The sequence below is a fragment of the Cavia porcellus genome, unplaced genomic scaffold (genome assembly GCF_034190915.1).
Source record: "Cavia porcellus strain 051 isolate PalLab524CR breed Dunkin Hartley unplaced genomic scaffold, mCavPor4.1 scaffold_29, whole genome shotgun sequence".
In the NCBI taxonomy this organism is placed as follows: Eukaryota; Metazoa; Chordata; class Mammalia; order Rodentia; family Caviidae; genus Cavia; species Cavia porcellus.
In genome coordinates, this window is record NW_026947512.1 from 36,303,692 (window position 1) to 36,326,807 (window position 23,116).

The 23,116-nt window shown below is 32.9% G+C and overlaps 1 protein-coding gene across 3 annotated transcripts in view; it reads left to right on the forward strand.

Annotated features, from left to right (window-relative positions):
• The window catches only part of Tpr (translocated promoter region, nuclear basket protein), a 60,150-nt gene that overhangs the window by 18,953 nt on the left and 18,081 nt on the right, over positions 1-23,116 (forward strand). For 2 of the 3 annotated variants that reach the window (XM_063239753.1, XM_063239752.1), the window contains exons 19-39: positions 1,161-1,295; positions 1,808-1,948; positions 3,089-3,254; positions 4,446-4,612; positions 5,723-5,875; positions 6,288-6,404; positions 7,434-7,637; positions 7,739-7,923; positions 8,323-8,470; positions 10,125-10,262; positions 10,358-10,489; positions 11,518-11,648; positions 12,704-12,914; positions 13,863-14,006; positions 14,305-14,503; positions 15,327-15,532; positions 15,787-15,848; positions 16,412-16,620; positions 17,723-17,995; positions 18,612-18,760; positions 19,285-19,368. In XM_063239753.1, the coding sequence (XP_063095823.1) occupies positions 1,161-1,295; positions 1,808-1,948; positions 3,089-3,254; positions 4,446-4,612; positions 5,723-5,875; positions 6,288-6,404; positions 7,434-7,637; positions 7,739-7,923; positions 8,323-8,470; positions 10,125-10,262; positions 10,358-10,489; positions 11,518-11,648; positions 12,704-12,914; positions 13,863-14,006; positions 14,305-14,503; positions 15,327-15,532; positions 15,787-15,848; positions 16,412-16,620; positions 17,723-17,995; positions 18,612-18,760; positions 19,285-19,368 (3,354 nt within the window). The remainder of the gene's footprint in view (positions 1-1,160; positions 1,296-1,807; positions 1,949-3,088; positions 3,255-4,445; positions 4,613-5,722; positions 5,876-6,287; positions 6,405-7,433; positions 7,638-7,738; positions 7,924-8,322; positions 8,471-10,124; positions 10,263-10,357; positions 10,490-11,517; positions 11,649-12,703; positions 12,915-13,862; positions 14,007-14,304; positions 14,504-15,326; positions 15,533-15,786; positions 15,849-16,411; positions 16,621-17,722; positions 17,996-18,611; positions 18,761-19,284; positions 19,369-23,116) is intronic. The other variant, XM_063239754.1, reaches the window with a different exon arrangement.

Sequence of the window (23,116 nt, forward strand, 5' to 3'; positions counted from 1 at the left end):
GAGGAGAGGTTGGACATGGTGATACATGCCTGTAATTGCATCTCTCTGGCAGACTGAGGCAAGAGGATAGGTTGATGCACAACCTAGGCAGTTCAGTGACTTTCTGTTACCTGTCAAAAAGTAAAATAAGCCCTGGATATATGGTTTAGGAAAAAGCCTCTGGGTTGTTTCCAGTACTGCAAAAAAAAAAGAACAGAAGATGGCTTTTTATTTTTCCCTTCTCCTTTGAACTAAAGATTTTTTATAAGTCAGTGTTTGTCCACTTATAACAAAGCTTAATGAATTTTATCCACTCTGGCTCATTTTCTGAAAAATAATTATAAAAGTTTTGTTGTATTTAATTATTCCTGAATTTTAACTTGAAAAATAATGTATGAAATTAGCTATACTTGTGGCTAACTACTGAGTTTGGTGATGCTAAAAAATTATCTCCCACCATTTTTTGACCATCTTGGTGAGTTAGTTATATTTGTTCTTTTTCTCTCTAAGAAATAGTTTCAAGACTTAATAAGTAATTGCCTAGTTTGGGACAGTCAGGAGAGGTAGATTAAGACTGGAATCCAGTTTTCCAATTATATTGATTTTATTCTTTCATTTTTATCTTTCTCCAGCTTAATGAAGCACTTTTTCAATGTGAGTTTTAGAATGTCTAATGAATACAATTTATGTATAAATAGAAATATCTTAAGAATACTGATTTTCATAGTACTTTCCAGATATCTTAAGACAGTATACTCTTTATAGCAGTTAAAAAAGTGTAAGTAGTTTAGTCATCACTTTCAAACATACTTAGAAACCAATCGCGATCCTAAAGCTTGCATGTAATAATGCAGTATGCTGATGTGAGAGCATAGTTCCAAAATTTTATTTTGCCATTTTAGATTTTTTATTATAATTGTTATAAAGTCTGGTTTGTAAGAACAAAGTAACCATGAGTATTTATGATAATGGAAAAATTTTTGCTCTCACTTTTTAGTATTCCCAAGAATTTCTGCTTTCTATTTAAAAGTATGACACATTTCTTTTTCAGATAAGGAGGTGTAGTCCCTAAATAGCAATAAGAAACATGAAATAACAAAGAATCATTTTCACTTTGTAATTGTATTTCACTTGATAAACTGTTTTCCAACATTTTTTCTTTCACTTGTATTCACCTTAAGGTAAGAGCCGAAAATTTGAAGAAGGAAAAGGAAATGCTTAAATTGTCAGAGGTCCGTCTTTCTCAGCAAAGGGAGTCTTTGTTAGCTGAACAAAGGGGGCAAAACTTGCTACTGACTAATCTACAAACAATTCAGGTAATCAAATAAAGTACAAGTAGAAAAAAAATTATGAATGTTAAGTATAAGTAGTTTTAGCCTTGAGTTTTCAGTAGAAAACCTCTCAGTTTTAATTAGAAAAGTTACCATACTTCTAATCCACTATCATGATCATTGAATTTTGGGATATATTAAGGAATATTTTAAATAAAACTTTTTCGAGAATTGAAACTATGAGCTGACACATTTATTTTTTCCTTCGACCTCCCTACTGGATTCTATGTAGTTTATGTACAAGATTGACTTTGTATTTTTCTCTACAAAATTTGTGGGTAATTTACATGACTATTTTTAATATATTTCTCTTTCTCCCACTTTTAAATAGATTATTTTATCATGAGAAAATCCTAGAATACTTTCTTGGTAAAAATAGTCTGTATTTTAACCTTGTTATGTGGGAGAAGTTTCCATAGCCTCTAGTTTTCTATGTATTGCTTTTTATTTTTATTTTTTTAATTTAAGCATAACCAAAAATCTTTTACATCTTTTAGGGAATACTAGAGCGATCAGAAACAGAAACCAAACAGAGACTTAGTACCCAGATAGAAAAACTGGAGCATGAGATCTCTCATCTGAAGAAGAAATTGGAAAATGAGGTGGAACAAAGGCACACACTTACCAGAAATCTAGATGTGAGTCTGTTAAAGTTCTGAATTACTGTAGTTTTTTTTTTTTTTTTTTTCCATAAATGTTTGTGTATGGAAATCCTGCCATCCATGTTGAGACATAAACAGTTCTTACAGATTGCATAAATTTCTCTTGCTTCTTTGTGTTCCTAATATTTGATGGGGGTGGGCAAATATACTGAGTTTTACCACGATGAGTACTAAATATTTTGTATTTTTAAAATTTTATTGAGCTTGTATTGGAAGACAGTATCATTTAAAAATAATTTGATTCTTTTGTGTCTTGCTTTATATGACTCACTAACTAGGCACAGAGAAGTGTTTAAGCAATTAAGATTCTTCATTTCTGAAGCAAAACCTCCCTAAGTGCTAATTCTGCTACTCAGTGAATTATTTTTTTCAGTCTTGCTTTTAAAGTAAGCATTATTCCTGACTTTGTGTTATTGAGGATTGAGCCTAAACTCTTGCACATGTTGTATCACTGGGGCTATATCCCTAACAACTTAGCTGCCCCCCCCCCCCACACACACACACAGCCATACACACCCTCCACATGCCTTTTTTTATTTTATTTTGAGGCTAAGTTGCTTAGGCTGGTCTTGAAATTGGCATCCTCCTGCTACAGCCTCTTGAGTAGCTAGGATTACAATCATGTACTAACAAACTTAACCTGAATTTGTTACAGCTAGATACTCTTCACTATATGTGTTGGGATGATTTTTTTCCATTGTCGGAGTAATCTCCTTATATATAGTTACTAATGACTTCTTACTATTCATTGGATACCCTCTTCCAGTCTCCATGCAGCTTCGTATCTGTGCATCTACTTACCTCTGATATATCTTACACATTTAAGCTTTTTTAGTCTCCCAGGCATCCTAGATCTGTTTTCATAATTCAGAGTCTGTTGACCTCTGACTTATTTTTTCTTCTCTGTCTCATACTCTGAAATCTAAAAGTTAGCCTTATGTTTCCCATCTCAGGCTGTTTGATGTGTTCTGTATATTTGGGTGTTTGTCTGTTGGTGACAGTGTGAATCATTTTTCTGTTGCTTAATCTGATCTAAAGTTTTAAGGAATTGCAAAAGGATGTATTAAAGAAATCTAAAAAATAGTCTTTTTAGGGTTAATGTATATTTTCTTACAGGTTCAACTTTTAGATACAAAGAGACAGTTGGATACAGAGACAAATCTTCATTTTAACACAAAAGAACTATTAAAAAATGCTCAAAAGGAAATTGCTACACTGAAACAGTACCTTAGTAATATGGAAACCCAGCTTGCTTCTCAGTCTTCACAGAGAACTGGTAAAGGTGAATAAATAATGCTAAATGCACAATACCAAATAAATAAAATAAGTGCTTCTTAGGTTTATTAATATATCTTACAATAACCTTAATTCTTTGACCATCATAGTAAAGATCAGGGAAGCCCACTTTTATTCTATGGAAAGCTTACTTTTAGACTGAAGTTCACAAATTTAGAAGTCTTAGAAGACTCAACTGTACATGTCCCCTGGCCAAGGTGTGTTCTTAGTTTTCTACTTACTGCAGTGGTTGTTTTTTGTTTTGTTTTTCTAATTTATGGACTTGAAGCTAGGGCTTTAGTGGCATGCTTTGCCACTGTGGTATACTCCTTCTCCTGAAACAATTTATTATTGCTTCAAAATTGTTCATTCTGAAAGTTAAAATTTGAATTTTTAACCCTTTGTCTTTTAACATAAAGTTATTTACTAAATTTGTTTGAAGTTTTAGTTAAAGAAGCAATTAATTTGTTTGGGCTGGTTTTAAACAGTATTCCTACTCCTTATTAATAGTGTCGGATAAAATCTTATTTAATTAGTTCTTTGCTACTCCTTTGTAAAGCAAAGTGTTCAGATAGTCTTATTATATGGTCTTGTATTTATCGGAAGGGAAAAATGTGTGTGTATTATGCATATATATAGATATGTAAATAACTAATACTTATATAATCAATGTATGATGATCCAGTAGTTCTTTCTTAATATGATAAGAAAATTTTTTTTCAGCCTGTAGTTTCTTTTCCATGCATTTTTGATAAAACAAAAATTAGGCTATTTGTATGTTTGTAGTGTTTTATGTTGTTTTTTGTTTTCTAGGAGGGTGTAAGGGATTGAATTTACAGCCTTGTTCATACTGAAATAGCTCCCCTAGCTCCCTAATGAAATGATTTAAGATTTAGTATGTTAGAAGATAATGTTTAATAAATTAAGAATCTGTTTCTTCAAATAGATCCTTGAGTTTCATGGAAATATTTCATGTTCTTTTAAATGCCCTTAATTTGTATAAGAGCAGATTTTAAAGTGTTGAATTTTTTAAGAAATAATTGTATTTTGATATTTAGCAGGGATTGCAATATATATTACAATTAAAGCTTTTATATTTGAGTCTTTATCCTGATTTCACAAACTGGTAGTTATCGCTAATATCTCTTAAAATGTTAACTTAAAGTGTTGATTTTAATAAAACTATTATTCTTTATAGGTCAACCTAATGACAAAGAAGATGTGGATGATCTTCTGAGTCAGCTAAGGCAGGCTGAAGAACAGGTGAATGACTTGAAGGAGAGACTGAAAACAAGTACTAGTAATGTGGAACAGTATCGAGCAATGGTTACTAGTTTAGAGGAATCCCTGAACAAAGAAAAACAGGTATGTATGATTCTGAAAATTCAGTATAAATACATTTATTTATTTATTTATTTATTTATTTGATTAGGAGTTTGCTATATGTAAGGAATTGGGTGGACACCATTGTCCTTACCAACTGAAAATTCTTGAGTGATAAACCAGACAACACAAAAACTATAAAATTTGTTAAGCAAGTGAAAGATTAATTGCTATAGGAAAGATACAGATGAGGAGAGTTGTCTCTTGGGTGTGCATGGCTTCACAAGAGGTGGTGTTTATGCAGAAGCTTGCATGAAGGTACCATCTTGATAGGTAAAGATAGAAAGTATTCCATTATGGTAGGAATCTTCAGCCAAGATTGCTTGGTTACTAACAGCGTGGCTAATGTACTGAATTTATAAAGTGACATATTGAGGGTTATAATTAATGAATTTATAAAATGAAATCTCAAAGCATATAATTAGTTGAGAGCCAGATCTGAAAGATTTTAAATGTCATGCTCAATTGTTTTCTGTAGCCTTATTAGGATCAATTAAAATTTTAGCATGTCATAATCAGAATTTTTTTTTTTTGTAAAGAATCATATATAAGATTGGAATAATATTGCATTCATTTTGGAACTGAACATGGTGGTGCATATCTCCACTGCTAGCACTCTGGGAAGCTGAGTGAGACCAGAGGAGTGTAAATTCAGGTCCATCCTAGGCAACTTAGTGACTCAGTAAAATGCATCTCAAAATAAATGTTCATTTTGAAGGCTGTAGCTGTGGCTTAGGATGACAATTTTAAAAGTCTTTTTTTTGTTGTTGTTGTTTTTTCTTTGCATCTGGGAAGATTAGTGTACTGTTCCATGAAAATGTATTTTAGCGATAGATGGGTTTGACCGGTGAGCATAGAATTGAGGAAAAGAATTGAGGAAATTGAGAGAATTGAGGAAAAGGTGAGAAATGGAAAGTTTTACTACGTACTTGTAGATTATTTACGTGGTACATTTGCTACTTTTAATGAGCATTTCATGAATCCTTTTTTTTTAAAATACAAGGTTAACAATACTTTTTCTACAATTTAGATTTGGAGCAGGAATCATAATTTTAAATGTATATAACTTTTATATCTTGTAATTTGGTAAAGGTGACAGAAGAAGTACGGAAAAATATTGAAGTTCGTTTAAAAGAGTCAGCTGAATTTCAGATGCAGTTGGAAAAAAAGTTGATGGAAGTAGAGAAGGAGAAACAAGAACTTCAGGATGACAAGAGAAAAGCTATAGAGAGCATGGAACAACAGGTAAATTAATTTTGGTCTGTTTATCATTAATCATATTAATCATTTTTTGTACAAAGATTTGAATTCTTTTAACCAACTCATTAGTTACCATTCAGTTCATATCAAAAGAAATTGAATACATAGCCAATAGTTTTAATTTTAACTGTGCTCTGGGTATGTATATTTTCCTTTCAAAATTTTAGAGCACTTTACAAAAGTAAGTATTAGTGGTACTTTTTTAAAGCATCTCCTTGAGATTGGACTTTTCTAAAAATTAGTAGAAAATGGATATAGAGTTATAAAGCTTTTGGACTAGGTTATATCAGGTTATAAATCTGTGTTAAGTCTTTGGTATATTTGGATCATGGAACATCTCTCTTCCATATTTTCCAAGTTAGTGGCTAACTTTCATTTTAATCTTCTTCCTATTTAGTTATCTGAGCTGAGAAAAACACTTTCAAGTGTTCAGAATGAAGTTCAAGAAGCTCTTCAAAGAGCAAGCACAGCCTTAAGTAATGAACAGCAAGCCAGACGTGACTGTCAAGAACAAGTAAGTGCTGCTGTCTTCACTGTTTTTCACGGGCAGAGCTTGCAAAAAAAGAAGTATTTCCACTTTTGTGGAACTTGGATTAAGATAAGTTGGTAATATTCTCAATTTTAAATTAGGTGGTATATTAATAGCTATTCATTTTGTTTCTATTCTTTGTTGCTTAGATATGTATAGTATGTATATATGCATATAATTCCCAGTACCAAAAAAAAAAAAGCCATAAATAAATAAAATCAGGAAAGAAAAGCTTGAAAAAGTAAACTAGATCAAAATTAATTGCTGTTGTTTTATTGCCAAACAACATAACATTGGGAATTAAAATCAAATAATATATAGATTAAGCATCTTTAATCCAAATCTTCTGAAATCTTAAATTTTTTGAGGGCTGATACTCAAAATGTTTTAGATTCTAAGATTTTTGATTCTCAGATTAGATGTGTTCAACTGGTAAGAGTTATATAAATACTCTAAAATCAAAAAAAAAATCAAAACACTTCTAGTCCCAGGTATTTAATAAGGAATACTTAGCTTGAACCTATAATATCCAAAATCAATGATGCTGTTTTCCGTCAAATTTTGTGTGTACAATTGTATTTTACATACATATTTTTCCATTCATTAATTTTTTTCCTGTTTCATTTTTAACAGATTTTAAATATTTTATAAAATAGAAATATACAACTTTAAATTATCCTTTAAATATTTCCTGTTTTGATACATTTAGGTTGTCTCTCTTTTCTTTTTTTCTTTTTGACTTAACTGGAGATTAAACCCAGGGGTGTTCTATTACTGAACTCTATCTCCAGCTCTTTTATTTTTTCATCTTGGCACAAGATCTTACTAAATTTCCCAAGCTGGGCTTGAACTTGCTGCCCCAAGCTTCCAACTAGCTGGCATTATAGATGTGCACCACTGCATGCAGTATTTTCATTGTAATTATTTTTTAAAATACACTGTATTGTTTCTAAAAGTACTGACAAGCTTCATGAATATAACCTTCTGTGTTAATGGGGAGATAACTTTTTATAGGCTAAAATAGCTGTGGAAGCTCAGAATAAGTATGAGAGAGAATTGATGCTGCATGCTGCTGATGTCGAAGCTTTACAAGCTGCCAAGGAACAGGTTTCTAAAATGGCATCAGTCCGTCAGCACTTGGAGGAAACAACCCAGAAGGCAGAATCACAGTTGCTGGAGTGTGAAGCATCTTGGGAAGAGAGAGAGAGAATGTTAAAGGTATTATTGTAGATCACAATAAATGCTGGAGAATTGAAAAAATTACATTTTTTTAATGCACAGTGGAAAATCTGTTACTTCTGTTAACTCTTGGCTTACAGGATGAAGTTGCCAAGTGTGTATCTCGCTGTGAAGATCTAGAGAAACAAAACAGATTACTTCATGATCAGATTGAAAATTTAAGTGACAAGGTAGTTGCCTCCATGAAGGAAGGTGTACAAGGTACATTGAATGTATCTCTCAATGAAGAAGGAAAATCTCAGGAACAAATTTTAGAAATTCTCAGGTAAGTCAAATGCATTCTTAATGTTTTATATCTGTGATGTTACAGTATGAAAACTATAAATGCAGAAATTAGAAGGGTATGCATAATTAAAGTGTTTTATTAACTAAGAAAATCCCTTACCACCCAGTTATTGCTCACATTTGACTTGTGAACATAATTAAATAAATCACTTTAAATTTGAATCTGATAATAAGTTAGTACTCGAAAAACTAAATACCTTTTAGATATTTTTAAGATAGGTATTTCTTGAGCCATTGTGTATATACAAAAAGTTTCCCAATATTGTGAGAGTGGATAGTAAATGATTTTTGTTATCTTAAAATTACCCAAATTATGAAATGTTTACAATTTTTGGCTTTATTTAATTCAAATAAAGTCTTAACATGTATATTTTTACAGATTTATACGACGAGAAAAAGAAATTGCTGAAACTAGGTTCGAGGTGGCTCAAGTTGAGAGTCTCCGTTATCGACAAAGGGTTGAACTTTTAGAAAGAGAGCTGCAGGAACTGCAGGATAGCCTAAATGCTGAAAGGGAAAAGGTGCAGGTATGTATTATACTCAACTTAAAGAAATGGTTAAGTCAAAAGAGATTATGGGGGCTGGAAATTTAGCTCAGCGGCATACGCAAGTGCTTGCAAGCACTCGGTCGTGAGTTCGATCCCTGGTACCGATAAAAAAGAAAAAGACAATTAAAAAAAGAAAGAAAGAGATTATGTTTCTGCTGTTTAATATAACAAGTGTGATTTGAAACAAGGATTCTTCCTAAACTTGTAAATTCATTGAACATTTGTTAAGTACCGATAAAGTATCATGCTTAAGAAAGATGACTATGTACATAGGCTGCTTGATTTCAAATTCTGTCTTCATTTTGTTAGTGTGTACTCTTGTGTGCTGTTTAAATGATCTGTTCTTAGTTTTTTCATTTATAGTACTTGGGTAATAATTGTAAGGATTAAGTGAGCTTGTGCACATGAAACATTTAGAACTATGTTTGACACACAATGTGTGCTTAATAAATTCCAGCTATTTTAATGTGTTACAGTTGTCATTGTGTATACATCTAGATAATCATTCTAGAATAAAATATTTGTAGCTGATACAGAAAATGCTTTCTTAACAAAGGAGCAAAAAAGTCAAATCAACAACCAAAGAAAGAAAAAGAAGTTGTATAGTAGTGAAATCCATGTTCGGAACGCCAGCTTGTCTCACACTACCACTCAGAAGATGATTTTTCAGTTAACTCATTGTAAGATACAGTAATGTATCCCTACATCTAGAAGAGAGGTTATTAAGACCTTAGAACATTTACCTTCTCTTAACTGTTAACTAGTTAAAATGACTACTAGGGGAAAATAGGGGAAAGTTGATAATTAGATTTATTGGATTTGTATTTTGAGCAGAAGTTCAAAGTTGCAGAATTATATCTTGTTGAAAAACAATCCAAATTCAAATATTATTTTACTGTGGATATAATAAATCCTCTAATTCATGGAGTTAACATTTGGAAGAATAGGGCAGAATCAGAAGATTTTAACGGAGAGTACATACTATCTCAGTCTTTTCTGTGTTCTTTGCTATTGCTTTGTGCTGTTGAAAAGCAAATAATAGAAAATACTTTAGCCCATAACCAAGTTCAGAGGGGAAAATGAACTCTTAAATACAGGAGGAAGAGAATCAGAAAGTAACACATTATATCAAAAATAATATATCTATCCAAGAATAACCAACAACAATGAAATAAACTTAAAACATGGTGAGGAAAGAAAGTAGTATCGTATGTAAAAGATGGATAATTACACCAGTGTGAGGAAATAAAGTTCAAATTGTTTAAAACCAAAGTGATGAAACAACAGAACAAACTTTTGAGGGATTTCCCAGCAAGGGAAAAAAACAAAAAAAGCAAAAAACTGACACTCAAAATGACATTATTTTAGAACTACTGGTAAATTCAACACAGTAAGAAAGAAGAAACAAATAATTTGTAAATGTGGATTGATGTTTTTACCTAATGTTAATATGGTGGGAAATACATGACTTTTTACTTTTATAATTTCTAATATATATCACACGAAAATAAACATGTTAACTTTAAAGTTGAAATTTAAGTCCTATTTTGTTATAAGAAGGATTAGAAGTGGTAGGAAAAGATAGGTCTTCAATTACTGTTTGTTCCATTATGTGTTTTTTAAAAACCTTTAGGTAACTGCAAAAACAATGGCTCAGCATGAAGAACTGATGAAAAAAACTGAAACAATGAATGTAGTTATGGAAACCAATAAAATGTTAAGGGAAGAAAAGGAGAGGCTAGAACAGGATCTACAGCAAATGCAAGCAAAGGTTTGTATCTTGCTAATTAAGGAAAAGGAATACGATTTTTCGAAATATTATACATGAATTGTATATTAGTTGCTAAAAATTGTCACTGTTTTCAGGTGAGGAAACTGGAATTAGATATTTTACCTTTACAAGAAGCAAATGCTGAGCTAAGTGAGAAGAGTGGAATGTTACAGGCAGAGAAGAAGTTACTGGAAGAGGATGTCAAACGTTGGAAAGCACGTAACCAGGTAAATGAAGTTAAAGTTATTACAAGGTGCAAAAATGTTGATTTTAATTAATAAGGTAAACTTTATAGTTGTCAGATATTTATGGAATTAAAGAATCTTACAGTGTATGGGTATCACTCATATGTGACACATTCAAGTTGTTACTTGGTTTTTTAAAAAAAACTTTGGTTGTGTTTTGTGTATTTTTAGGATGACTAATTCCTAAAATTCCAAAGTTTTAGGTTTTGGTTTTGTCTCTGAGCTACTTGTCTGAATGAAAATAGACCTTGATATGGTTTATTGAAGTACTTTAAGACTTGCTCAAGGATGAAACCAAGTTGGGTAGTACAGTAGAAATTCCAGCTCTGTATTCAGGCAAGATTGAAATCTGCCTTGCACATATTAGTTGTGTGACTTCTGAAATTTTCTTAACCTCTCTGAGCTAGTTGTGCTCATTTTTAAAATGAAGATATGAAATTACTGTCTGACAAAAATAATATATAGCAGTTCACCTAGCACCTAGAAAGTGCTCTAGAATTGTAACCATTACTATCTGAATAGGATTTTAGAATTTTAGGGCCCTTTTATTCCTGATTTATTACAGAAGCAAGTGAAATATCAAGAAGGGAGCATGATTTCCCCAAATTTGCCTCCTTTTCTTGCAAATGAAATCATTTGCATCTAGGATTTTTAAATATATTTGTAGTACATTGTACACGTTTTCCTGGTACGTGTCACTATAGGAAATTACATACTTAATACTAAAACCTTATAGATTTTCTGGGTACCTTTTTTAGACTTCTATGTAACTAATCTGAAGTGGTTTTTCTGTACCTATGAAAAAATAAGGGTTAATGACATTTTATTTTTTTCTTCCATTTTGGCTAGATCTAGCTAAACTAAGGGTTTGAAATTAGTTTCTGATATTTTGTTAATTGATCAATTTGCATGCAGGATACTTATTGTCAACATAGATACTTTACTATTTTGTTATAATACATTATTTTTGTAAAACTGAAAAAACAAAGTACACATTTTTGTTATTCTAGCATCTAGTAAATCAGCAGAAAGATCCAGATGCTGAAGAATATAGGAAACTCCTTTCTGAAAAAGAAGTTCACACTAAGCGGATTCAACAGTTAACTGAAGATGTTGCGAGACTTAAAGCTGAAATTGCCAGGTATATGGAAAGAAGCCTTAAAATATATGTAATACATGAAATCTTAAAGAAAGTTTACTACTTTATTTCAATACTTTGTGTAACTCCCCACATGCTTCTTGTTTTGAGAAAGAACAGTTTGTGTTAGTGCCCTTCCATGTGGCTTTCTCTCTATTTGAGGAATCAAGTGGTGATTTAATGATATACTTTCCTATTTGACTTATTTCTCTGTATCGGTGTAAATCAAAAGGTAAATTTATTTTCTAAATAGGAGTCAAATTAACTTTTGCTGAGGTTTTGTTTTTATTTTCATTGGTTAACATATATTTGTAAATTTTGGGGCTGGGTGTATACCAGAGATCAAACACAAAACCTCACGCGTGCCAGGCAGGCACTTACGCCACTGAGCTAAATCCCTGTTCCTATTTGTCAATTGATAAAGGAATTTTTAAAGTTTTTTTAGTGAACTTTGAGATATTGCCCCCTTGAAAGTAATTATTAAAATTTTGATTTACTTTTTGATAACTTTAATGTGATTTGTTCATGTCATGGCCCCTTCAACATACTGTGTTGTAGCACAGTATGTTTTTTCTCATTCTCTTTATTTGTAATAATAATCGGGCATGTTCAAGAAGGGAGATTACTTCTAAAAAAAAAGGAACCCTAACGAGCAAAGGTGGACTACCTGATGTTTTACAGAGCTTATTGTCTGTCTGGCTCTTTACCAAAGAAAATACTTTGACAGCACTCACTAGGGTAGATAGCATTCAGCTTTTGCAATCAAGATAATCTGGATAGCATCAGTTAATTGCTTTGTAAAATCATGCAAGTTACCTGAGCACTTGTAACTCACTTCTTCTCGAGTCTAAAATGTGTATCACCCCTATATAATAAGATCCTTCTAAAGGATTGTAAATTCCTAAGCATTTAAATGTTTAAGGGCATAGGGTAATTGGAGTTTTTAATTTAAAAACTATTAAAGCAATGCAGTATAAACTTTAAAACTGAAGTGCTGTGAAACTTGAAGTCTCATATATTTGTTTTCCAAAAAAACACATATTTCCATTTCTTTAAAGATCAAATGCATCTTTGACAAACAATCAAAATTTAATCCAGAGTCTGAAAGAAGATTTAAATAAAGTGAAAACTGAAAAAGAAAGTATCCAGAAGGATTTAGATGCCAAAATAATTGATATCCAAGAGAAAGTCAAAACGATTACTCAAGTCAAGAAAATTGGACGCAGATATAAGACTCAGTATGAAGAACTTAAAGCACAACAAGATAAGGTATTTTGAGAAGCTTTTCTTTTTAAATAAATATGTACATGTATGTATTAGTTTTTATTAGGATAAACATTACAAAATGTCTTTTGAATTTGGATCTTAAATTCTACATATTTTTGTTTTATTACTGAGGATTTAACTCAGGATGCTATATTTCCAGCGCTTCTTTATTTCTTGTATTTTTCCTTTGAGACAGTCTTGCTAAGGTGCCCTAAGGTAGGTTCCTGTCTTGGCCTCCTAGGTAGCTGGGATTACAGATATGCACCATCATACCCCACTACCATAACATCATTTTTTATGTAAAGATATGACCAAAAATGTATTATAAACTCACAAAGAAACTGGTAAGTACTAGACATTTTAGCTACGGTTTAGTTTTTGTATTTCCAATAGTGTTATTTATAAGGGTATATTTTCGTAACTTGCTGCTGATTAAAATTATGTAAGTTAGTTATGTTACCTTCCTATCAAAAAGAATTTTAAAATCTCTATTACCATTAAAAACTAAGTCCCATAGATAAGGAACTTATATGTTAACTTCATATTTATTGCCATTCAAAAATAAAGAAAAAAAATATGTATTTCTTATCTCATTATTAGTCACCATTAGTACTTTTTAGTATGCCTCTTTCCATGTAAACAGTATGCTTTTTCAAAGAAGTAGCATCATGATATACATTATTTTGTAGTCTGCCCTTCCAGTTGATTTTTATTATGAAAATATTTCTCTGTTGAAAATTTATCTACACATCACCATTTTGATTTGCTGTTTAATATCTATTTGTATCAAAACTAATTCTTACTTTTGGACACTAAAAGCATGCCATAGAAATTTCATCTTTGAATATCCTTAAAAGTAAAAGTTTGCAGATATTTTTCTTATATAAACTTGCAGAAATAGAAACACTAAATATAAATATGTAAGTGTGTTTGTACTATTTGTCATTTTAGGTCTTGGAGACTTCAACTCAATCTTCCGGAGACCATCAGGAACAGCATGTCTCAGTACAGGAGATGCAGGAGCTCAAAGATACCCTCAACCAAGCTGAGACGAAGTCAAAATCACTTGAGAGTCAAGTAGACAATCTCCAGAAGGTATGAGTGTGGGAGCAATAAAGACCTATGTCTGTAATTCTTATGGTATGTCTAACAAAATACATATTAAACACTGATACCCCCTTATCAAGTAGAATTGTATATTTTTTACTATGAATACATTATATATGTAAATGGTATCTAATCATCTTCACATATTCATTTAGTTGGTTTCACCTCCATTTTTTACTTGTATTTAATGTAAAGAAAACAAAGCAGTAAGTTTATATTTAAAGTCCACAGGTAAAGAGTTTATAACAATTTAAATTACACAATGAATATTTTTTACTTTTAAAAGACGTTATCTGAAAAGGAGACAGAAGCAAGAAATCTACAGGAACAAACTGTACAGCTTCAATCTGAACTTACACGACTTCGTCAAGATCTTCAAGATCGAACCACTCAGGAGGAACAGCTAAGACAACAGATTACTGAAAAGGAAGAGAAAACAAGAAAGGCTATTGTAGCAGCAAAATCAAAAATTGCACATCTAGCTGGTAAATTTCTGTACATATATTAAGCCTTAAGCATAATGGTGAAAGTTGATAATATGATACAGACTTAATTGGGAAAGAAAAAAAAATACTTCATGAAACTTTTGTACACATTCTGACTACTAGTTTTATTCGGTAGATATTAACACAGAGAATCTTAATTTTCAATTGATGATGTCTGTGCTATTTACTGTGCTTATAAAATCCTTAATTTGGCTGATAATCAGTACAGTCTTTCTGTATTAGTGTGTAACAGTTCTGCCTTGTGACAGAGATCCTTTGATCCAGATTTTTAATGTTTTTTCTGCACCTCCCTTGAGGAATCGCTAATGTGGCCCTTTAGAGAGAATACAATGACAGATTCATGAGAAACCCAATACTGTAAGGCTCAAGGCTTTGTTTACAAGTCTGCTTAATAGTCAGTCACGTTTTGTAATGAGCATTTTTAATGGTGTCAAAGCCGGTGTCCTAGTGAGTTACTTCATAAAACGAGTTACCGATTGATAAACATTATATAGATGATATGGAATGAAAATTTTGCAGTTTATAATGAGTAATACATTGAAATGTGAAGAGTTTCTACTAACCAGGGTTCTTTAACGTTGAGTTTTTTTAAATAAAAAGATACACTTTTGTGTTGGAGAAAGTCTAATTTATATTTGAGTAATAAATGTGAACATGTTTAGAACTTTGCTTATTAAAGTATGTATCAGAACTAATAGAAATTTTAAAGTAGAATCTGTTTTGACTGGTGTGTGCCAATTAAGTGTATAAATATTATTTCTAATGTATAATCATAATAATATAATTACATGGTTACTTTTAGGTGTAAAGGATCAGCTGACTAAGGAAAATGAGGAGCTTAAACAAAGGAATGGCGCCTTAGATCAGCAGAAAGATGAACTAGATGTTCGAATGACAGCTCTTAAGTCCCAATATGAAGGTCGAATTAGTCGTTTGGAAAGAGAACTCAGAGAGCATCAAGAGAGGCACCTTGAGCAGAGAGATGAGCCTCAAGAACCTACTAGTAAGGTGATTAGCTGAATTTGCTTAAATGACAGAGGAGCTTTTCTTCATAGATTTTTCTTGAAAGTACCTGGTGACTAAGACCATTTATCACAATGAATTTTTATATTAGTACATCGGTAAATATTAATTAGTAAAATTTAGTAGTTAAAAAAATTAATCGTAAAATTAGTGAATTAACAGTAGTAAAATGTTGATAATATTGTCTAGTTGATTGTTATATGAGATAAATACACAAATCAACAGTTTTCTCTTTGTAGGTCCCAGAACAGCAGAGACAGATTACATTGAAAACCACTCCAGCTTCTGGTGAAAGAGGAATGTGAGTTTTAGGTCTTGTGTAGCCTGCTTTTCTTATTAAAGTTAAGGGAAGCCCTGGTGATCTTTAGGAGAAAAAAAAACAGATGCATGTACTGTATTATTTTTGGCATACTGTTAGTCCTGTTGAGTAGAGCATTGTACAGAAAAAACATCTCTCATCTGTGTTTGTGGCAACAGGCTGGACTGAGACCTGGGGTCAGCAGTCCAATACTGGTTGGATATGTTTTACATTATCTTTGGAGCACACTATTCTAGAGCTTCCTTACCTTTTAGTGCTTAAATTGAAAACCTTCTCAATAAAAGGTGTGAAATACTTAGTGAAAAAGAACACTAAAAGACAAACTTTAAAAATTAATAAAAATATTTTAAAAACTTAGTTTTAAATCTAACAAGTGTACTTAAAGTAGTGTCTGGAAAAATGATTAATAAGGCTTGAACCAAATTAAGATCATATTTATTCAACTGCCTATTTGAGAAAGTAATGTGCCTTTTCATAGAGTATATATATTTTGTATAGAGTATTAATAATAATTATGAATGTATTCTTGCATTTCTACTTTTAAGTGCCAGCACATCAGATCCTCCAACAGCCAATATCAAGCCAACTCCTGTTGTTTCTACTCCAAGTAAAGTGACAGCTGCAGCTATGGCAGGCAATAAGTCAACACCCAGAGCTAGTATTCGCCCCATGGTTACACCTGCAACTGTGACAAATCCTACTACTACTCCAACAGCTACTGTGATGCCTACTACACAAGTAGAATCACAAGAAGGTTAGTAAAGTAAAACAGATATAGTTGGACTGACTCTTTGTTTACCTTCATTTTTAGAAGATTATAGTAGCATCAAGGATAAATATTTTGTAACCTGTAGTTCCTAGACTATTTGTTAATGCAGATTTCTGCCTTCTGTCTTTTCCACTTTTTATTTTTATCCTAAAGAAGAGCTAAAACACATCCCTATAAAATATATGGCATATTTTTCCAAGTAAGTGTTCACTTCCAGTGGCTAAGAAAGATATGAAAGGGGGCTGGAGATTTAGCTCAGCGGCATAAGCGCCTGCCTTGTAAGCGTGTAGTCGTGAGTTCAATCCCTGGTACCAATAAAAAAAAAAAAGAAAGAAAGAAAGATATGAAAAACTACAGTAAGTTACTTGTTCTAACCATTGTTAACTGAAATTACTTGAACTTCTTGTTTTCTCTGCTTTTTTTCCCATGCCACTCTGTTACTCATTATAACGTTTCCTTAAATTTTATTTCTTGACTAATGGTAGAATTCAATACATTTTTCAAGTGTTTAGAAATATGTAATGTATGTAAATGCTGTAAAATCACAATGTTTTATTTCAGCTACATTCAGTAAAATAATTAACAGATATATTTTGAAATAAGGGTTTTTAATTTTTTTTATTTGAAGATTGAACCCAAGGCCTTGTTCTGTATAAACAACTACTCTGATGCTGAACTATACTTCCTGTTCTAAACTTAATGTTTATTTGGTGGTAGTAACTGTTTTAGTACTGGGCTTGAATTTACAGGCATGTGCTTGAGCTGCTTAGTTAAATCCCTGGCCCTTGATGTTTGTTTGTTAAGAACTACTTTGAGTTTTTAATGTCTTTAATTTTATTTGGTCGTAATTAAAATGGAACAGTTGGTTTAATTTAACCAACAAATAATTTTAATTGCAAGCTATCGTATCAGTCATGTAGGTAATATAAAAATATATTATACTTCTACAGTATTTTTATATAGTAAGCAGTAAGAAATTTATACATTAAAAACTACAAAATATGATGTAAACCATGGGAGAGGGCAGAATACAAACTGCTTTAATAAGACTAAAAGACTAATGTTAAATATTTTAATTATTTTTCAGCTATGCAGTCAGAAGGGCCTGTGGAACATGTTCCAGTTTTTGGAAGCACAAGCGGATCTGTTCGTTCTACCAGTCCTAATGTTCAGCCTTCCATTTCTCAACCAATTTTAACTGTTCAGCAACAAACTCAAGCAACTGCATTTGTGCAGCCTACTCAACAGAGTCATCCTCAAATTGAGCCTGCAAATCAAGAGTTATCTCCAAATATAGTAGAGGTTGTTCAAAGTTCACCAGTTGAGCGGCCTTCAACTTCCACAGCAGTATTTGGCACTGGTAACATTAATTTTAAATGGACTTGTGCATTTATAATTCTTAGATGTAACACATGTGTTGAGTATCCTTTGTAGATACTGGCTTTCAAGCAGGTGTTTGAATGAATGTATTCTTAACATTTTATTTCATGTTTACCGTTGAATACATTTCTGTCAGCATTATATCATAGAACAGAAATACTTCATTCCAGTTATTTTTTTCCTGAAAAAAACTCCAAATATTATATATAACTAATGTCGATCCTTAAAGCTAAAAGGCTATATTTGAGGAGCCCTAAGTTTTATGGAAAACCATATACTAACTCTGTAAATAGCATTTATGTATCAGTACAGTTGCTGTGATTCAGATGTATTATCAAAGTTGGCTGGCTTTGTAAAACAAAGGTTAGGTTACTAAAAGAACCATTGAATCAGAGCATAAGTTGCCTTTTGTTTACTCACAGATTAGCAAGAACAAGTTATATTGATGGAGATAAGATGATTTATTATAAAATTCTAATTATACAATTAAATGTTTATTATGTTCTTATGTTGGCTAATTTTTAAAATGTCATTTAAATTATCTTTAAGTGAAGTTATAAGCTCTTACTCAAGATTTAAATTCTTTAATTTCAAAGTTTCGGCTACCCCAAGTTCCTCGTTGCCAAAGCGTACACGAGAAGAGGAAGAAGATAACACCATAGAAGCTTCAGACCAAGTCTCTGATGATACAGTGGAAATGCCTCTTCCAAAGAGGTTAAAAACTGTTACACCTGTAGGAACTGAGGTGAGTAGAATTCTTTCCATTTTATTCATACTTTTACCAGTAACTTTAGGATATCCTTTCTTGTTAGTGACAACCAAAGACAACTTCATAATGTATTATCTGGGAAACTATGGTTTTTAACTTAAAAGAAAATTTTTATTGACAGCCCAGGTATAATTGCTATTGCCAATGGTGTTTTATATTCTGTGCATATAATTAATTGATTTCATTAAAAAGCAGACACAAAATAAAGTTGATTCCCATTTTACATTCTTTTTGTTTTTTAATTTAAATAATAAGGACGTTTATAGTCTCAAGAACATTAAACTCTTGTCTGCTACTTAAGATTTAAGTGTAATTATGTTTCTTTGGTTAAGGCTATAATGATGAATAAGTAAAAAAATAAGTGATCATTTCTCCTATACAGTTTTATAAAATTACAGATTTGAGTTTTGTTTGCAGATTATTTTTTGGAGATACTGGCAAAACAGTAATCCTTTATCTAGTGCACTGACATCACTCATAAATTGTATATTATGATTTAGGAAGAAGTTATGGCAGAAGAAAGTACTGATGGAGAAGTAGAAACTCAAGTGTACAATCAGGATTCTCAAGATTCCATTGGAGAAGTAAGAACATACTTAAAGTATTACATTGTTGTTTCTCCTACTGAAATTAGTTTTGACAAATGGAAACATTTGGAATTGCTAGAACTTCGCTTTATATTTACTGAAATATTATTGGACTTAACCAATGCAGTTTTCACTGTGTATATTGTTCCTGTTAGTATAGTGTGCTGTAAACTTACATTAAGGAGTATTTTTGTTTTTATATAACAAAAACTTTTCCAAGTGATGAGTTGTTACCAGTAAAAGTTTATTCACAGGGGCTGGGGATTTAGCTCAGCAGCATAAGCACCTGCCTTAGAGCAGGCGGTCGTGAGTTCGATCCCTGGTACCAATAAAAAGAGAAAAAGAAAAAAAAAAAGTTTATTCACTGTTACATGTATTTGGAAGCACATGTGCTAGTCAAGTCTTGAATTAATCTATAGTGCTCTTTGGTGGTTCTCTATGGTTTCCCTTTCAGAATTTGAATAATGCATGAAAGGAAATACATTTGTACACTTTATTTTTTTAACTCATTGAGGTTCCTTTAGAGCAATTTTGCTAGTAAAGACACTGAAGTTACAAAGCATTAGATTCCATTCATCCCATCCCATACTTTCAAACTGTTGGACTGTAAGCATGTCATTAACTCTTAATTGTTTTGTTTGTTAGAAAGTTACAACATTTTTTGATTATAAAATACCTAAAATATGCCTGCCATATGCACATACAACATTTCCTTTTATCCCTGTGCCTCTTAAGATGAGAACTCTATATAGTAATAGTTTACTATTAATAGAGTAAGTACTTAACTCAGTACTGTAGTCAGGTATTGTTCAAAGAAATTTGTCATAACAACCCTACTTTGTTTGTGAAGAACAGTAAGTAATGCACAGTAAGTAATGACCCCACTTCAAGTAACGTTGAGCTGGGATTGAGCCCATACTATGTAGTTTGCAGTTCTACTGTGAAGCTTGAACAGTACTTTGTCTCTGGAAAATCTTTGAGGATATTTTAGTGTGAAATTATTTCATCTGTGTAAAACTAAGCAGTTTTCTCAATGAATAACCATAGATTGCAATTAAGTTTTAATTACTTTCATTCATTTTCTGAGATAATTGTACCAGTTTTCTCTGACTTAAAAACAATACTAACCTTCAGATAAATATTTAGTACTAAAAATGACATATGTAGGTGTTAATGTTACATTGCAACAGTAAGAAACATCAAAACGACATGCAGGATTTAGAGGTAGGTTTATTTATGTTGATGGTCACTGATCAGGATCATTCTCAGAATATTAGACCCTTATCTCTGGTCATCTAGACCTTAAGTTGTTTTTAGGATGAGACATAATTTAAGCCTGTCTGTTCTATAACAATACTCTGGAAAGGGAGAGAAGTTAATCTGATGTAGGAGAGTATCCAGTGTATCTTAGCTGCTCATCAAATCTTGGTCAAGTGTTCGATTGATTGATTGTTCATGGGGCAACCATCCATAGAGTTTAAGGCAAAAAACACAGCTAGCAGGGGACGAGGAAGCAAAGACAAGGGTAAGCAGAATTGGGGTCAATAAACAAAAACCACAGGTGGAAATGGGCAAGTAAAGATTAGGGTAAACAACCTGAGAAGACTGAAGTGTCAAGGGGAATAAGTATGGAACAGGATGTCCTCGGGCTTCACCTGGCCATGGACTGGGCAGCATAGAGTGACCAGTGCAGGGCTTTGAGTGTGTTGTCTTTTTTAAAGAGAACCTCAAAATAGAGGGAGGGGGAGAAAGCAAGGAGCGCGCGAGTGCGAGCCTGCGCCTCAGAGGAGCTGTCCAGGTAAATTTCCCAGTGGATCTAAGGTTGAGTATCTGACAGTTGTACAACTAGTTAATATGTATCTGGGTTATAAATGTGTGTAGGACTATCTACAGATATAACTAATGTTTTAACTGATTATAAGCTATTTGTGGGGTTATGTTTTATTTCTGTGTATTCTATCTGCATATCTTTAAATGAGAAGAGTCTGCTATAAAACATGAAGTCACATGCAGTGACACAGACAGTTGCTGAAGCCTGAGCTGGCTGCAGTGGGACAGGTGCCAGTGCTGCAGGTTGAGCTTGCAGAACAAAAAATGAAAGCAGACCTGTCTCTGATCCTCTGAGAATAGCCGGTAAAGTTTTTCTGGTTGGAGTTGATGTTTCCATCAGTTGAATCCCCAGAAGGGGCTTAAGCCTCTGGACTGGATTATTTTACATCATTGGTGATAGGTTTCCAAACAGCAGCAAGAAACAGTTTTCTGTGTAGATCATCTCTGCACAAGAGTTTTGGTCAAAATAATTTTGTCCAAGGTGACTACAGCATATCTAGCTTGTGGGACTTCATTGCTAACAGAGCTCCTTCCAACTGTAAGCAGGGTATACTCAGCACCTGTCAGGGGATCCATTTTTTAGAACAGTTCATCCCCCTATATCATATGATGTGGCACCTGGACAGTTAGGTTTTGGTCTAAGGTGAGCTTGTCAGCTTTCTTGATCAGAAGGACAGTGACTCTTACATCGCAGAGGAAAGGGCAGAGGTAGCCCTTAGCGACCAGGTCTGAGTATTTGCACAGTTAAGTCACTGAGTACCTTCAGAGGCTGACAGTCTTGAGTAAGCATCATTGTTTTTCTGAACTCAACATTTCAAATTTTATAGACACTAGCAGCTCTAAGAAATTTGCAGAGTATTTTTTTATAATCAGTTTCTTCCAGATATTATAGCAAATTTTTTTTTTTTTTTTTTGTGCCTTTCCATCAGGTAGTTTGGGTGTCATCAGTCAGAATTGAGTGAAGAAAAAAACCTCTGGGAGGTTGAGTTCAGATCATTTAACCTTTGAGTTTCTTTCCAACTGAAGACTAAAAAAGTCATTCTTTAGACCAGGCAGGTAGACTAGGAGGCTGTGGGTGGCAGAAGACAAAAGCAAACTATGTGAAAGGCAGTTGCAGCAAGCAACTCAGAGATCTTGAACCAGCTTTACAGGTAGCAGGAGAGGTGTATTTTAGCAGTTTGACAGTTTGTACTATTTGCTTGGGGGACTGTGATAGAGTCAAATCTGTTGTCAGAACCTCCCCAAAAATAGTAGTAGTTTTTAATTTCTTATGACAGTTGAGTCCAAGTGAGATAGCCTTTTGTCTCAGGATTTTCCTAGTTGAAGCAACTCTCAAGCAGAGGAAGGCATCTTTTAAATATAGAACAGTCCAAAAAGACTTTGTAGGTCAGGAACCACAGAGTGTAAGGTAGTGGGTGCATTGTTGACAGCACAGAGATCTTTTGGTGGTGCTTAACAGTCTTTATCAGGCTGATATGTGGCTGGATGCCTATTTTGTGCTTTCCATGACATCTGATAGCAGTGGGGGTCTCGGTGAAGTAGCATGGTTGATGGCCAGTCCCAGAGGTGAGTCTTTAGGCTATACCTCTGGGAGGAGAGGTTTTAGAACTTCAGGATTGCGTTACCTATCTCAGGCTGATGCAGGAATTGTCTTCCCTTAGGGAACAGTTAGAGTTGAAAGTGCAAGGTTAAACAAGAGGGAGAGTGATACATTTGGTGCAAAGGAGATGGTAACTTTAACTTGAAGAGGGAGTCTTTTTCCAGAGTGGTATGGGGACTGGCTTATCTAGGAGTTTATGTTTGGTGAGATGTTCTCCCAGGCTGCAAATTTGTGTCTGGTAGAAGGGATGAGAAGCAAGAGCCCCAGTTACCACAAGTGATGGTACTATGGGTTCCTTGTGGCCCAAGTAAAGAA